Source organism: Diadema antillarum, unplaced genomic scaffold, assembly GCF_040938485.1.
Source record: "Diadema antillarum isolate AM-2024a unplaced genomic scaffold, OU_Dant_1.0 seq00000181_RagTag, whole genome shotgun sequence".
NCBI classification, from domain to species: Eukaryota; Metazoa; Echinodermata; class Echinoidea; order Diadematoida; family Diadematidae; genus Diadema; species Diadema antillarum.
In genome coordinates this window covers 159796-176632 of record NW_027271248.1, presented here as the reverse complement: position 1 = coordinate 176632, position 16837 = coordinate 159796, and the positions used below count along the sequence as shown (strand labels likewise).

Here is a 16837-nt window from a genome sequence, read left to right as displayed (position 1 = left end):
CGATGATAAAGCAGAAGGATATAGAAAAATAGCTTCTTGTTTGAGATGTGACTTTTCTTCAATTGTGTAGTCTCCCTTTACAAATGATATTTGTAAGATTGCAACTGCCATGACTGCTGATCTATAATAATTTAACAAACATGTCGGCAAAAAAAAAGGAACCGCGGGACTCGAACCTGTCATCTACTGCCGATGATGACAGGTTCGAGTCCCGTGGTTCCTTTTCCGACATGTTTGTTCAATTAGATCAGCAGTTGCGATGTTACAAATTGCATTTGCAGACGGAGACATATTCACACGTCAACCTTCACCCTCTCTTTAATATTATTCTCTTGCTTTCAAGCTTCTTCCTAGTCAAAAAAAAAAAAATCCCCAAAATGCTCTTACCATTTTGTCTGAAAACAGCAAACATAGAGACAAAAACAAACAAAGAGACACACACACACACACACACACACACAAACAGACATGATACTATGCCAATGTGTGTGTGTGTGTGTGCGTTTATGGGTTTGTTTGTACGCACTGAATATCATCAATAAATAGTTTGTGTTACCAACCCTTACTTAATAGGTGTGGGGTTGCTTGCCATGGTGCACCTTAACCTTTGTATTAATGTTTGTGCAGACGACGTTTTGCGTCATCCTAACACACTGGCTAACGTGTACAGAAAAGGCACGGCGTATTCACGAGTGGCCGCTTTCAGTACAAGTGCTTCATGAAGTCAACCTAGGGGGGGGGGGGGTGTTTCATAAAGCTGCTCGTAAAGTTACGAACGACTTACGAGTGACTGGTGATCAGTTCTTGTGCTGAATTATGGACATTCTGATAAGTATAGCACGTAGCACATCAGAACTGATCACCAGTCGCTCGTAAGTTGTTCGTAACTTTACGAACAGCTTCATGACACAGGGCCCTGTGGTGGTTTCTTCGTCCAATGAATTTCAAGTTTGATTTTTTTTTTGATATACACAACACAACTTGCTAAACATGATAATTGAGGAACTCAGAACAACAATTGTTTTATTGTGCTTGAAATATCTATTACGCCACTGGCTTCTAGCGACGAAGTTTGCCTTTTTCATTTCTTTTTCGTTTTGCCTTGGTTTGTGTCCATTTTTCCTACTACTTTAATAGGAGATAAAGGTTTGTATGTCGATTCAACCGGTACTACCTTCGCTTTTTTTGACGCTATAGATTACGCCTTGCTGAACTCCCTGCAAAAGCCTTTACCAGCGAAGTTGTGGAATCTGCACGCGCACAGACGTTGTACATGACCTATACCAGGGTCCCGTAAGCAATGGTTTAATGAGGAGAAGCTACCGGTAGAGATCTGTTACCATCACTCTCAGTTAGATCTTGTTCCGTTGGTCAGGGGGCGAATTTGTCTTGTATTACGGTGATCTCTCAACTTAGACCGCCCTAACCCGCCCCGCGGATCGATTAGTCAATCGTGGGTCTCCGTGACTTCAGGAACCTTATCGTAATTCGGTGGGGGGGGGGGGGAGGGGAGGGGTGTGATTCTCTCTTATTCTTTTTTTTTCTTTTTGATTTCGGAGGATGGGGTGCACAACTGAACACGACAGCTCGCTTGATAGTAAAATGCACCGACCGGGTCGCTTTTGAAGCCCATTTTATACAGTAGTTGCGACGATGGTGACATCCGCAAACTATGTATGTCACGCCGCGGCCCATCAGGCGTAATGTATACTCCCCGATTCGCAAGTGGTGGAGTGGGTTGTGTGGGATTCGGATAAAGGTTGGTAGTAACTGTACATATACTAGCTCCTGTGAGCAAGGGACATTTTGTTTGTGCGTGCGTGATTGTGTGTTAGTGTGTGTCGGTGGGGGGGGGGGGGGGAGTGTTGTAGCCAATCTTGCGGCGGCTACTTATGTTAAATGTAAACCTCAATAGTTAATCTAGTTTGCTACGGTATTCATTTTTAAATTTGCTCACTCATCATGGGGCAGACATCAAGATGTTTGGATAATTATTTTGTGTTTTGTGGCATTTTAGGCCATTCAATTCCACTCTGCTTGTCATATCGACATGAAGAGAAAAAAAATGACAAGATTTCCTTCAGTTGATGCATTGATGCATGATGTACGTTATGCCGCAGAGCGTAATGTCATCGGATGATTGGGGTCATCCCACGAGACCGACACCCACGAGTCATACGGCCCACGAGCTAGCCACTGCAAAAAAAAAAAAAAGTCCATGAGTCATTCACCTACAAATCATACAACCCACCAGTCATACAGCCCACGAGCTAAAACAGTACCATGCACTATCTAGACAAAAAGCCACCCAGGCCCATGACCTATAGACACGAGGAAAATGAGGCCCATGAGCTCGACACTACGTACATTAAGCCCGCGATGTAATGTTGAGCTCGTGGGCCCAGTGTCGAGTTCATCGCCCATATTTGTCCAGTTCATCGCCCATATTTGTTCATCGCCCATATTTGTCCAGCTGGCGGACCGTATAGATCATGGGCGTGGTTCACTTTAGTGACTTACTTGTGGGTTGTATGACTCGTGGACTGCATGACTCGTGGGCTGTATAACTCGTGGGTTGTATGACTCGTGGGCTGTATGACTCGTGGGCTGTATAACTCGTGGGCTGTATGACTCGTGGGCTGTATAACTCGTGGGTGTCGAGCTCGTGACTTGCACCCGGATCATTTTGTATAAACTCATTGCAAGGCTATCTCTCCCTCTTTCTCTCACATTTTGTCTATCCGTCTATCTCTTTCTCTCTATCTTTGTCTCTATCTAACTGTTTCGCTTTTTTTTTCTTTTTCCCAACGGAAAAAAAAAAAATCGGAAACCGGTCTGTCAAATTCGACGACGATGCGGTAACGCGACATACAACGCCAACTCCATTAGCAGCAGTCACGGACGGCGTCCAGTATCGCCGCTCACCACACCAAAGACATCAGAGAATCATTGTCGTAACCTAGAGGAGAAGATGTTCTAGATAAGAATCTCCCGCATGACAGTGTCATTAGTTTCGGTTCGCGACTGATATACGCGGGCAGGCAGATATCGTTTCAAGATGGCGTTTGTGTCTTTTAATATATGTTTGCATTTTAGGAGTGTGTATTTGGAATGTTTTACTGGGATCGAGACATGAAGTATTAATCGTAGATGTTCATCAGTTAGCTTTTATAAAGGAAGAGTGGATTTTATTGTTAATCGAATGTATAATTTCTGCATCAATGAAAAAAAAATGATAAAAATGATAATTACAAAGTATGTGTTTTTTCTATCTTTATCTATCTCCAATCCCTTGGTAACTTGATGATATATACATACAGACAGACACACATACAAACGCACATTATATTATACGGTTTTTCCGTCAGGACTACAATTCGTTTTCAAATTTAGTTGGGGTTTTTTCCCTGATATCTCGTTGAAAGACGGAGGACTTCGTGAATTAATACATTATTTATGACAGTCTGCTTGACAGTATACCCTTGTATTTCCCTGGAAGTGGTGCATCGAGAGAAACAAGAAGAAGTAAAGGAATACGAGAAAGGAAAAAAAAAAGGAACGAGGAGGAGGGAAGGGGGAGGAGAACAAAAAACAAGAAGAAAATGAACAGCAACAAAGCTTTCAAAGCTGGCTCGGTATTTACAGGTACAAGTATACAAGAGAGAATCCAATTCCGCAGGAATACGAAAAGCGGACTCGGAAATTTGACAGTGGATATAGATAGATGAATGCAGCCTTTTTTTTAGCTCGAGGATTGGCGAGGACGCCTAGATTGAAAGGATTTCACCTTAAGCTCTCAACGATCAGACTTCGACCTAATCCCCTTTCACATCTAATCCGCATTTCCTACCTTCCCCTACATCCCATTTCCACACGGAGAAGCATTTTATGCACAAATAAGATACACGCCTTTTGCAAACCTTCCACAACATAGGCCTAATATAGATGACGAATGAAAGCATCATTTAGGCCTTTATGATCTAGTAAAATAGTGCATTTTCTTGCGATTGATAATAAATGTGTAGAGTAGAGTAGAGCAGCGAACCGCTCGCACATTGAAAATAAGGTGTGATAGGCCTACGCTGTTGATGCGAGGCCAAAACAAAAAGATCAAATTCTATTTATAAGTATCTGAGTTGTTTGGAGGTCGTGACAAAGAGAATGAAATCAAGTGCAAGTTGTATGAACATCAACAAGCCTTCACACTGTCGACATCATTATGTTCTTATTTCCTAGAAAATGGGGGTGGGATAGGCTATTCCTATGGCGTGGATAAAAGGTGCCTTTCCATCGCCGCGTCTGAACAATATTGCGCATGTGAATCATAATGTGTGCGGTTAAAAATGCTGAGTTGAACGTGGTTGTGAGTGTATGGATGCACATAATACGCACATCATAAACATGCACCTCGGTTATCCACTTATAGAAAAAAACAAAAGAGGGAAAAGACAGTAGCAAGAAAAGTGAAGTATAGGCCAGAAATCTACAGTCGACAGTAGATTATCTCGTTGTCGCGTTCGCCTAGTCATCACACAAGCTCGCCCGGGAACCTCACCAGACAATTCATCCAAGTAGGGCCTACACAGATCGAGCGACCAAGAATAAGTAGCAATAACGAGAAGACAGCAGCAACACGTGATAATCTCAGTAACAGAACAGTCGCAAGAATAAGGAAAGATGAAAATTCAAGACGTACATAGACAAAACGTCGTATTCAATGTGAAACAAGCGAACGATGTCATTAAACACGTAAGATGGATTCTACACTAACATTGTCTTCTTCTCTGCACACATTGAATTGGATCTCTTTTGGAATGGAAGGAAGAGGAGGAGGAGAAGGAGGAGGAGGAGGAAAAGGAGGATAAGAAGAAGAAAAAGAAGAGGAAGGAGGAGGAGAAGGAGAGGGAGAAGAATAGACAATCACATAGCTGCTTCCAAAGCCAGTATAGATAGAGCAGCGTGTTTGGACACTGAGTAACTGAGTGGCACGGTTCGAGGGGCGTTCTGTTCCCCTTTGAAAGCCTGCCCTCTTCGGTGCCCTTGTGGCTTTCTGCGGACATGGGAGCGACGTGTAGATCTTTTTAAAAGAAGATGTTCAAGGTTCACCAGAAAAAGAGGAGGAATATGCACACAGGTTAATGACAAAGTAAACGTAGTTACTTGTTAATTGGCCTTCTGACGCACCTAGTTAGGTGATACGCTATCAGCGTATCACCTATTGTGATTGTCAAAATTTCTCTTTTTTTTTATTCTTCTTTCTTTCTGCCACATTTTGTGTCGTCAATATCTCAACAATGACATTACGGAATAACATGACATTTTCAGTCAACATGTCTCATGACAAAATCTAGCCACAATAAGGTTTTCATGACAGTAACATATCTATGACGTCATCTAGGCGCCATTTTGTGATTTTCGGACCTTGTCACATGATCGATCATAACTTCATAACTGGATATCATTTCTGTATCATTGTCGGTGGACATAAAGTTCAGGTCACGCTTTATCTTACTTTTTAACGCTAGTTACCCAGGTCTTCATTACGCGCGCGTTTGCGCGCGTCAAAATTTTAAAAGGCTCAAAACGACTTCCCAATGGGAAATCTCGAAGTTTCAGACAATTTTAAGCGTTTCAAACATTTTCTCGCGTGCGCGTCCGTCCGCGCAATTTCGCGCGCAGAGGGCGTAAGCAACATGAAAATGCATTTTTTTTTGACTGATTTGGATTCCTGATACTTTGAGTAACAATATCCATTGATTTCCGATCGATGTTGACCTATAACAAAGAAATGCACTGGCGTCAAAGTTGAAATTCCGCGCGCGCGTCTTTCTGCAAATATAGTGAAAAAACATGTCTTTGTTTATTTCGGCATAGCTCTTTAAATCGTCCATTGACCCTATATTTCTATTGCATATTACAAAAGCATATGAATTGGAAATAACGTTTCAAGTACCAATATTGCCAGGAAAACTCATGACGTCATCATATCATCATCTGAAATCAAAAAAGTGGAATTAATTTTTTTGAGGTACTGTTTCTGTCATTCATTTACTCGTATCTCTGTTGTTTAAGCTTAATATTATCCCAAATTCAGATATGTTGTACTTTGAACATTTGCCTTTTAAGTCCATATCATGCTTTTGATATTTGATGACGTCATCATACCTTAAATTGTGATTAAAGGTAAAGACGCAAAATCGGACAAGTTTACGTGTATTGTCTATGGGAGGTGAGTTTTTTTTTAAACCATGCATTGACTTAACAACGTTTAAGCACCTTTATCTCAGCTGATTTTGTTTCATTTCCTCTGTAACTTAAGTATGTTGTAGCTGTGACAATAAGCTGCAGTAATCATGCATTTTATTCTTTGAAATCTCCTCATGAGGTTGACAATTTTGCAATTTAAAACTGAAAATGAGAATAGAATGTGGACGAAACGATTCCTGATTCATCTTTCACGTACATAAATCTACGTTCCTCTAATTTTCTCGTCGAGACGTATGGCTGAGTGGTTAGAGGCGTCGTCTCAGAAACGTGAGGTTGCACACGTACGGGTTCGAACCTCACAAGAGCACGAAAGAAAATAATTATTTTTTTAATTTGTTTTTTCTTCAATGGAGTACTACACCTTCGTCCATGTAGAAATCACGTTCGCATGTAAACACAACTATACGCACACACTCACCTAGTATCCCTTTGTTTTGCGTTGGAGACTGCATTACTTCGACTGCTGCAAAATTTTGCAGGCTGGGCTTTTCAAACTGATTTAAAATATTGTAATAAAATGAAATTTGTTCATATCAATTCATTAACACAATGTAGTCGTGGTTACTTTGTGCTGATTTATACATGGAACAAGCTATACATTGTAAAAAAGGTATTTGAATTGTTCCTTTAAGTCAGTCTTCTGTATTGATGATTATTTGTCAATTAGTGGTTTTTGTGGAGTTTCAGATAGTGATAAAAAGTATAGATGATAAGTACAGCGATAATTCCTACAGTTAGTTCAAAGTTGTGTTACAGAGGTTTGATACATACATTTAGCATTGTGTGTGTGTGTACGTGTGTATACAGGTTGGCCATATGACACATTCTAGACAATTAATCTTAATTAATTAGCAAACGTGATCAGCTATGGAACTGAATATGGTACTAATGTATGATGTTAATGATTCTAATTAAACTGTGACGAGTTTAAAGGGATAGCTTAACTGTGTGTAAAAATAAAGCAATTATAAGGAAATTTTAGGGGAATTTGATAACCATGCCTATAATAATTTCATACAGGTATTAATAGCTGCCTCATGTTCATTTATCGATCGTCATGTCAATAGCAAACTGACAACGTACGATGAATATGTTATACATTGAACAACTTTCAAGTCCATATCGTTATTTTCTAATTTGATGACGTCATCATGCTAGAAGGTATGGTTAAAGGCGAGATATCGAAATCAGCGAAGATTGTACGTTATGTCTATGAAAGGGGACTTTTGTTTTTTATCCATGCATTGACTCGATAACGCTCGAGCACCTTTACCTCACTTGATTTTGATTTCCTCTGAAACTTAAGTATGTTGTAGCTGAGACAATAAGCTGCAGTAATCATACATTTTATTATTTTTTTTTTATCTTCTCACCAGGTTGAGTATTTTGCAGCATAAAACTGAAAATGAGAATGGAAGATGGACGAAACGATTCCTGAGTCATCTTTCACATATAAGTTTACGTTCCTCATATTTTCTCGTCGAGACGTATGACTGAGAGGTTAAAGGCGACGTCTCAGAGACGTAAGGTTGCACACGTGCGTGATTAAAGGCAAGGTATCAAAAACCAGCCGATTATAGGTTTTATGTCTGCGGGACGTATTTTTCCCAAGTTGCCAGAAAAGGCATAGCGACCTCAGTCGTTACAAGGCCGCTTTTCCGTCTAGCAATGCAATAGATGTTCACACGGCCACGTTTAATAGTTGAGTGGGCATTGACTTTCCCCCTGTTATATCTATACATTGTTGTGTGTATTTTTTTTTTTTTTTTGTCTTACCATTTCCGTGGATGACCCGTGGCCGAGTGGTTACAGAAACGGTTTGGCATGCACGCTCAATATATTTTCAAGGTGCCTATATCACATTCTTTTCTTTGTCGATCGCAGATGACCGTCATCTGATGACCACAAGCGTATCACCTAACTCGTCCTCAATGTGACGAGTTTTCATGTCTCGTTGTGAATAATGATCATTCGTGTTTCTTCACTGTACAAATCAGATTAACCCATTTATTGTTGTGTTAGAAAAGACGACCTCAAAAACGTGTAAAAACCATCCCTTCTGTACGATGCCATTTCATGGTAAACTAAAGTAGCCTGCATTGTCACATTTACAGTGTAACCTTTTTATAACTATGAAGTTCACAAAGTTAGTACAACACGGCATGGCACGGTGTGGTGCTTTCTGATCCACGAGTGCTCGTGGCTCGGCACTGTTTACAGTAATGGTCTTTGATCGAAACTTTTCAGTTTTATCTCTCTACACATGCTATAGGACTCCCTCTGGCAAGATTTGAACATCGGGACTGAACGCATCCGTTGAGACTGAGCGCCACAAAGAAGAAGAAGAAGAAAAGAGAAAACAACAGATACATTCAGGAGCGACACAAACATGATTTGAATAAAACGGGAAAACACCCAGAAAAGGAGGAGTGTAAAAAAAAAAAACGGAGATAGAGAATGGGAGAAGGCATCTGGTCAATAACCTTCGTAAACGTCTGTCATTAGGTATCATTAGTCGCTGCAGTTGCCCGCAGCACGGGCATTGATGAACTAATTTTAACATTAGATACGATTGCGGTGAAGCAGTGGAGGTACAGTAGGAGCTTAATGTATCATACAATCACTCAATTATTTCGTCATGACGGATGCATAAGGAAGCGTACTGTTCTCACATCATGCAGCTGGTTACCGATCTCGTCTGAGAGCGTAATGGGCGGATAATATTGAACGGGACCATGCTTGCTGTGACATCTCAAAAATGCAACAGACAGTGCATATTATAGTAATTCAAACTCTACGCCAAAGGCGACTGCCAATTCAAAGTAATTCACGCAATGGTAGAAATACAGACGAAAGCATTTCTGTTAAGGTCCTTAGCTCTACACTTATGCCTTTATTTCGTCACATTAGTGACGTTTGATAAATGACACGTCACGACGAATGTAATGCGCCATTAGTACAGAACTATTTCTGACACTAGCTGAAAGTTTGATCTGTAGAAAGTGTCACGTGCCAGCTGGATAGCCACCTGGCACAGGTTATGAGATACGTATACTGTAAGTTGTTATTGTTGTTTCCTTGTAGATAGAGCGCAGGCTTTTACGTGCATTTATTATAACGTAGTCTCACGCAGCGTTATTGCGATGGCGCCTTTTTTAGTATGTAGGCCTACATGACCACGTTTCGAGCAGAATAAGAACGTTCGTATTGATTGTATGTGAGGATCATGAAGATACTGAGGCACAGCGAATACTTTGGATGGCTTTGAACATGTTGAACAGTGAGAGAAATGAACAATTAACTGTGACGCGGTATCTATGCTGGTGTGCCACACTCTATGTTTGCTCTGTTCTGCTTATACATTTGTCATATCATGAAGGGTGAATTGACATTAATGAATCTTGGTGGAGTAGTTGCACGTGTCATTTGCGACATGAACATAACTTTGAAAGCTGGCTTGATCATAAGAAATAAAGAACTTTGATTTCTGCAGGAAAGAAGAAGAAGAACTAAAAAGGACGGGGCATGGGAAAAAAAAGGTTAAAAAAAACATAAAAATGGTAATCTAGACACAGCGCTGAAGAGTATTCGTATAATGCTCGAGTCCATGTTTTACCCGAATAATCGTGCTTAATTGTTAATTCTAATATAACTATTACCCCTTTTCCGTTGAAACTTTCTGTTTATTTTCGCTATGCTCATTTATCTAGGAAAAACTAAGAAAAGTATGAGCTGTGAAAGCAAGGAATTTCACACAGACAACACTGAGAAGCAGTGGCAGGTAGGCACGCTTCGTGTTGGAATTACATTCCGCGTCCCAGAGGTTACGGATTGCCGCTCCCTGCATCCAATCTGCATCCCTTCTCCTCCTGGTATCAGAGTTCATCGTTGCCATGGCGACGAAAATGAAACGAAATCCATCTCACGGTTTGGCCGATCTATCCTCCATTCGCGGGAGCGCACTCGGGGTTTTTGTTCAGATTTCTCTCTCTCTCTCTCTCTCTCTCTCTCTCTCTCCCTCTCTATCTATCTATCTATCTCTCTATCTACCTCTTTCTCTTTGCAGGTTCTGCCTGGTTGTTTGTGTCGGAAATTCCTGTAAAGGACTCATTTCATCATCTCATCATCTACCTCCTCCATCCTCCTCCTCCCCCCCCCCCCCACCAGCACGAAAGAGCAACAACTGCAAAAGCAACAGCGTAGATACAATGCACGTTATCGATTCTTACACTTTTGAGGTCGGATACATTTCCAACACCTTCGGTCCGACCACCGACCACTCGTCAAGCCATCGTACCGAAACATAATCCCGCCGTCATTCCAACTTTCCCTTAATAGCAAAAATGCGCTTGCCGACAAATTACGACAGATGACTCCGACCTGATGCTGCAATCTCTAAACCATTCGGGATGATCGATTTGGCGCGCTTGGCTCTGCTTTCGGCTCACGATGACTTCTTTCACGCCTGTTACTTCATTGGCATTTACATTTATTTCAACATCAAATGCCCCTACCATTTGATTAGTAGCGCGAGCATATACATGTAGTAAAGCACGTATAAGGCGCGCATGATCGTTGAAGCATAATAGGAAAACAGGCTGGGGGCAAAATTATCGAAATACCAAATACATTGGTTAAATGTCCCAAGAAATAAAAGACCTGCATTAACACAAAACCAAAACCAAATGTGGCAAGTACTATACTCTACCTTTTGAGAGAATATATAAGGAACAAACGGTAATAAATGGGGGGTGACTGTAATGGAAGTGTAGTTGTTGGTACGGTATTGTACGGAATGCAGCATCACTGCCACTTAATCTACACATTTTGAAAAGCACGACAGCAGAAATGCAAATCACAAACGGGTAGCAAGGAAATCTACGCATCACACGCGCCGTTAAGGAGATGACATTAGATTTCTGGTTGAGATAGAGATTCAGGTTTTAACTTTCTGCGAGATAATTAGCAACCGCTTACATGAAATATTAAAGAACATACAATTCTATACGCAATGAAAAGTTTTTTTTTTTTTAAATTGGCTTTGAAATGGCTGAGACATCTGAGAACAAAGAGGTCCTAATAAGGAGTGCGTCCCACCCTTTATTAGGATGACTTTGTTTTACTTTTTTATATCTCAGTCATTTCAATCAAATAAACGAAATAACGATTTTCATCAAATAAACGTTTAATTACTCGTAGAACTGTATTATCTCTAATATTTTAAATCACTGGCTTCCAATTATCTTATGAAAAACTTAAAATCTGAATCCCCATCCAAACCGAAACTATACCATCCCTTTAAACTAGATGCGAATAATGAGACCACGAAAATTCAAAAGAACGAAATATATAACGCGTAATTATTTTCATTTCACTGTTTATCAGTCGACGATCGGACTGGAAAATATTTGCGAGATGTTCACACATGGTTGCGTGGCTTGTTGCCCTTGTTGCTGTTTATCCCGTATCTGCCGTCACGTCCGTTAACTTTTCTGCGACGTGCTTTGAAAAGCTAATCATCTTAAGACGGCTGGCTTCCCACAGGATGCCATGTCATCGACATTGCACAAACTTCGGACTAACGCGGCAAGAGACTCGGAACAGCCATATATTCTTGCTCACGCAAGTAGGTTTAGAAAAACGCAATTTCTCGAGTCTTTGGGGAGAAGAAAAATAATGTCATTAAAAAAAGGAGTTGCAGACAATTTACTTTTAAGAGACATTCCATTCCACGCTTAAAATGAATTCAAGTAGAGTACAATAAAAACATGTATAGAAAAGTTGAAAGTTCCAGTTAGATTGGAAATACGAAAAAAAAATCGAACTTTTGAGACTCGGAAGGTCAGTTCGATTCAATTCAGTTAATCTTTATTTTCATCAAACAAAAGGCAATATACGTTATACAAAGTATACATTTACTATTTTCTGTTGTCAAAAGAATTACCATAAAGTCATAAAGTATAATGTGACACAATGGCGACAATGACAGCGATGTCAAAAGTAGTGATGACGTCGTTGGCCCTTCACTTTTGTACACAAATCTGCGGGGGGGGGGGGAATTCTAGATTTAAAGATTTGAAAACGAATAAAAAAAAAGAAAATGCAATCCATTAATTTGAAGATGTCGCGAAATATCCCTTAAACCTTAAAAACAAAAATAAAAATCTGTGTTTACGCACTTTATGCCCAGCGCCATCATACCTCCTCCCCCTCCCTTGTCAACTTTGTTCCCAGTTCTGCGGTACTATTTCTGTGTCTGTTAGGGGTAATCCACTCCGTAAATCCGGTGGGGTAATAAAGGTAGTGCGTTGACGTGTGTTGCGTGAACCTTTCTCTTTGCTGTGCCTGCTGTGTTGGATAAGTTTAATCTATATTCACCTGAGGGGCGATTTCTAATTTCCATTTCATTATGACTGAATAATATCATCTACAATCATTGATTGCTCAGGGGGCGGTCGTCTCGAGTTCGATCTGAGCTGCTGTGTTTCGTTTGTTGGGTGTGGCACCGACATGAAAGCCCATTTTGCTTGTCTCTAGGTATTTTGTATAAGTTGTTGGTTTTGTTTGTAACTGATATAGATTATGTACCGATATTGAATTTTGACAACAATGGAAAAAAAAAACCAAAGGAAAACAAACATACATACAAACATACAAACAAAAACACGCGAACATGAAAAGCCGATGTTACTCATGATTAAAGGGACTGTGCACTTCTGGTTGAGGTGAGGATTTAGCTTTTAACGTTTTACGAGACATTTAGAATCCACTCTATGAAATGTCAAAGAGCATGTAATTCTAAGCGGAATCAAAATTTTATTTGATGAAAATCGGTTTTGAAATGGCTGATATATCCAAAAACAAGGTGAAACAAAGAGATCATAAGAAAAGTAACCGGTGTTAGAGGTGATATCTAGCGTCCAACGTTTTACAAAATTAAGTTGATGCGACATTATGTATAGTCAGCACTGAATGTGCGCCTTGTAATAGAAGATTCATCTAAAGCGAAATCGGGAAGGAGCGGTGCTTTACATCACCACCACCAACAACGACAACAACAAAACTAATCGTTTGTTGTTCAATATAATGTACCTCGACATAAAAAGACAGATAAAAATCAATTTCACGGGTGTATGGTCTCGCCTCACTTTATTCAGCGCGCGTAACGTATGTCCGTGTCTAGGTAGGCAGGGAGGTGATCTATAGACAAACTGATGATAAAGTGCTAGCGAATGTTTCGTGCATATCAGATTACATTGCTCGATAAGTTACATTCGGCCGTCGAGACTAGGGGGATCACCAATCGCAATAAGACACGGAGCATTCTGTCTTCCCCAAGCAATAAAGAACATCCCATCATTCAGCGAGCTTCTAAAATATTTAAGTTTGTTAAAAACAAAAGAACCAAATAAACTCTTCAAACTCTCGCACACCGACACCATACGCAACACTCATTGCTCATTCATGTAGGCCTTTAAATCCACCAGACGACTGCACACATGTTAGTATGCATTAACTACGTGGGCTGCCCTATCTATATGTGTAAACGGAATAACCGTTGTGTCATGATAATAGGCTCCTATAACACGTATCATAAAGAACATGTAACTGTATATCATACGACTTCACAAACTTTGCAAATCTGCATTGCCATTCCAAAAGAGATACATTGAAGTCAAAACTTCAAAACGTGACACAATTTCTAAAGGCTGCCCCCAGAATCACCAAGAAGAACAGACGAATAGATATACGTGAACGTCCACTCTGAACAGCAGATTGGGCTGAAGAATATCAGCCAGCTTAAGATTCACGCCTTCAAAGAGATAAAGAAGGCGGACCTAGTAATATTTTTGTTTTTATTGCTGTAGTGCCATCCTTGCCTCCGCATCTACACCCATGATGCACCCTCCTAGGAATGGCCCGGAGGCGCGCACGTGTCGTGCGTGCTGCAGCATACACAGCATTTACTTTCGGTCACGCTTACTGTCACGTTCCCGCGAGATAAATGTTTGTTTGGCGAGTCGCGACTGTCATGATTGTTTGGTTTAATTTTTTGTTTTTCAATGCAAATGATGTTTTCAACATAGAAACATTTACGATATTAGATTATGTTGGAAATGAAAAATAAATGAATGAATGAATGAATGAATGAATGAATGTGGAACATGGTCTTCTAACGACACGTGAGTATATCATTATTAATTCCTTTGGGAATTTTTCCTTTTGTCCAGTAGAAAGTATATTGTAGATGGACACTAACTCCGGTAGTCGTCTAGCGTTTGTTTGTTCTGGTCTTATTCCTAAGTATTAGTGTTGTATTATTTCTTAATACTTCTTTTGCATTGATAATCTTTTTGCGTGTCGGACGTCAGTTATCGACGCTTTATCATGGGATTTACGACATAAATTTGCAATCTTTTCGGAAAACCGATAATCGTTTGATGTCAACCGAGGCAATTTGTCATCTTTTTTTTTCTTTTCATCTACTAGCACTTTGACATTATATCCTCTCTTTTTTTTTTCTTTGCGGCGTCAAAATCGATGAACGTAAAGTGATTTACCGCAGGCCAATGGGCGCACAGCGTTGTTAGTTCGTTCGCGCATTAACGCTCTGTAAGCCCATCATCTACTGGCGTTTACGCGGCATTAGGCTTGTTTAGAATCCCGCCATTAACGAGGAGGAGTTTAATGGTGGCCCTATTTTTTTCCCGCGCTGTCCTACTTTTCGAAAGGATGACCCCATCCTCCATTTACTCCCCCTTTTGCATAGAAGAGACATAATCGGGAAAATGATTAAGTCATACAATGATCTCAGTTAAATGCACGGTGGCACGCACGAATATCTCGCACTCCAGTGTTTTCTGAACAGAATCGATATTAACCCCGGACACAGTGCTCAACGCATCACTTGGCAGTTAGCAATTAAGAAATTTCCCTGGAACCTACAAATCAAATGAAATCGCACAAATTTAAGTGAGATAATGGATCTCTCATCTGCTGCGGTGCTCATATATTGATGAAATGTAGGCCTATGTTTACATCATTTCGCGCCTTAATGTTTAATTCAGTGCCCTCTTTAAAAAGCAATCCAACTATACACAACGTACCACAGTGTAATATAAGATACTTAAGCTATTATTTGAAACTGCAGCATATTCGTTTTTGTTTCTCGCATGCTCTTGCTTTACTTCATTCTTTACTCACTCTTGCCCCCCCACCCCCCCTTCCTTTTATATATGAACGTACCAACTTGTACCCTGTAGCGGAACGAGCACTTCAGTCCTATTGTTTAATAACTGGAGATAAATACCATGGATAATTTCTGCGTGTCCCAATCATCCAATATTATTCTACTCGCCGAGCTGACCAATATAAACCTGGGATTGGTCCGCGCAGTTGTGTCAATCTTTTTTAGTTTGCATCTATTAGCGATTACAGCTGCAGTCATCAGACACCTTTTCTTTGGGAGTCGAAACTATATCCATCAATCGTGAGGCAAGTTTTGTCGACTCTTTTTTGTTGTTATCGTTATTAGAAGCGCATACATGAAAGTGAATGTTCAATGAAATAATGGAAAATATTATACTGTCATTTATAGTCAGTAGTATCGTTGCTTTTCAAAAGAACTTCATGCACCATTGTTAACAATGGTCAATATTCTTTCAAACCAATGATTCCTTTGCCCAGCTGCTTATATTGCAACGGATTGACAAGTTGGTCTTCATCGAAGCAAATAAGCAACGTTATGATAAAATGGTTGCATGGATCCTAATCAAATGATTGAATGAGAACAATCACGTGACCAGTCTTTAATTTTGACTGGCATGCCCAGCAGTCATTAGTTTTTACCTTTGACAGCTCACTAACGACCGCTCAGAGATCTTATTATGACGTTATGGCCAATCACAGAGGTAACAGAGGTGTGCTACTATTGACAAAAACAAGCAAACAAACATGAAATAGGACAAGTAAACGAACAACAATCAACACAAACACACACACATTAAATAACAACAACAACAATAACCAAAAAAAAAAACTTCTAAAAACACTTTCTAACACTTCTAAAGTCACGACAACGGGCTCAAACTCACGACTAAAATAATGAATTTGTTACCGTGGGCGTAATAGTCGCAGATTTGCCAAGATTCATAGCATAGTTACTTAATCCCGATTCATATCCGTTCTGCTATATCACCGCGGGGAAAGAAAAAAAAAACATAATAAAGTTTTAATGACGATGGGGTTAGCTAATCAGCGTCGTCACAAATCCACCATAATGGGTCTACTCCTGAAGTCTACATCGACTGATGCAAAGGGCAAGGACGTGATGTAAAATTAATGATCCGAACGGTAAATAGCAAAAAGTATCTCATAATTATTAGAATGCAGGTGTAAACAACAACTCTCTTGATCGCGGCACAAAGAGTGTCGCGTGTTACCTGCACTGAGATTAAGGAAAGAGCACGCCAGTGTTGTGGGTACTTTTTCCTCCGTTATACATCCCTATCCCACCCCTCTCCCTCCCCCTTATTTCATTTTTATTCTATTCTGCTACTTTTTGTATTCA

The 16837-nt window shown here is 40.1% G+C and overlaps 1 protein-coding gene across 1 annotated transcript in view; it reads right to left on the bottom strand.

Moving 5' to 3' along the window:
• LOC139728463 (uncharacterized) overlaps nt 1-10162 on the bottom strand; it is a 58440-nt gene extending 48278 nt beyond the window's left edge. Inside the window, exon 1 of the mRNA XM_071639404.1 lies at nt 10028-10162. Coding sequence (XP_071495505.1) covers nt 10028-10162 — 135 coding nt within the window. The remainder of the gene's footprint in view (nt 1-10027) is intronic.
• Between the last annotated feature and the right edge of the window lie 6675 nt (nt 10163-16837).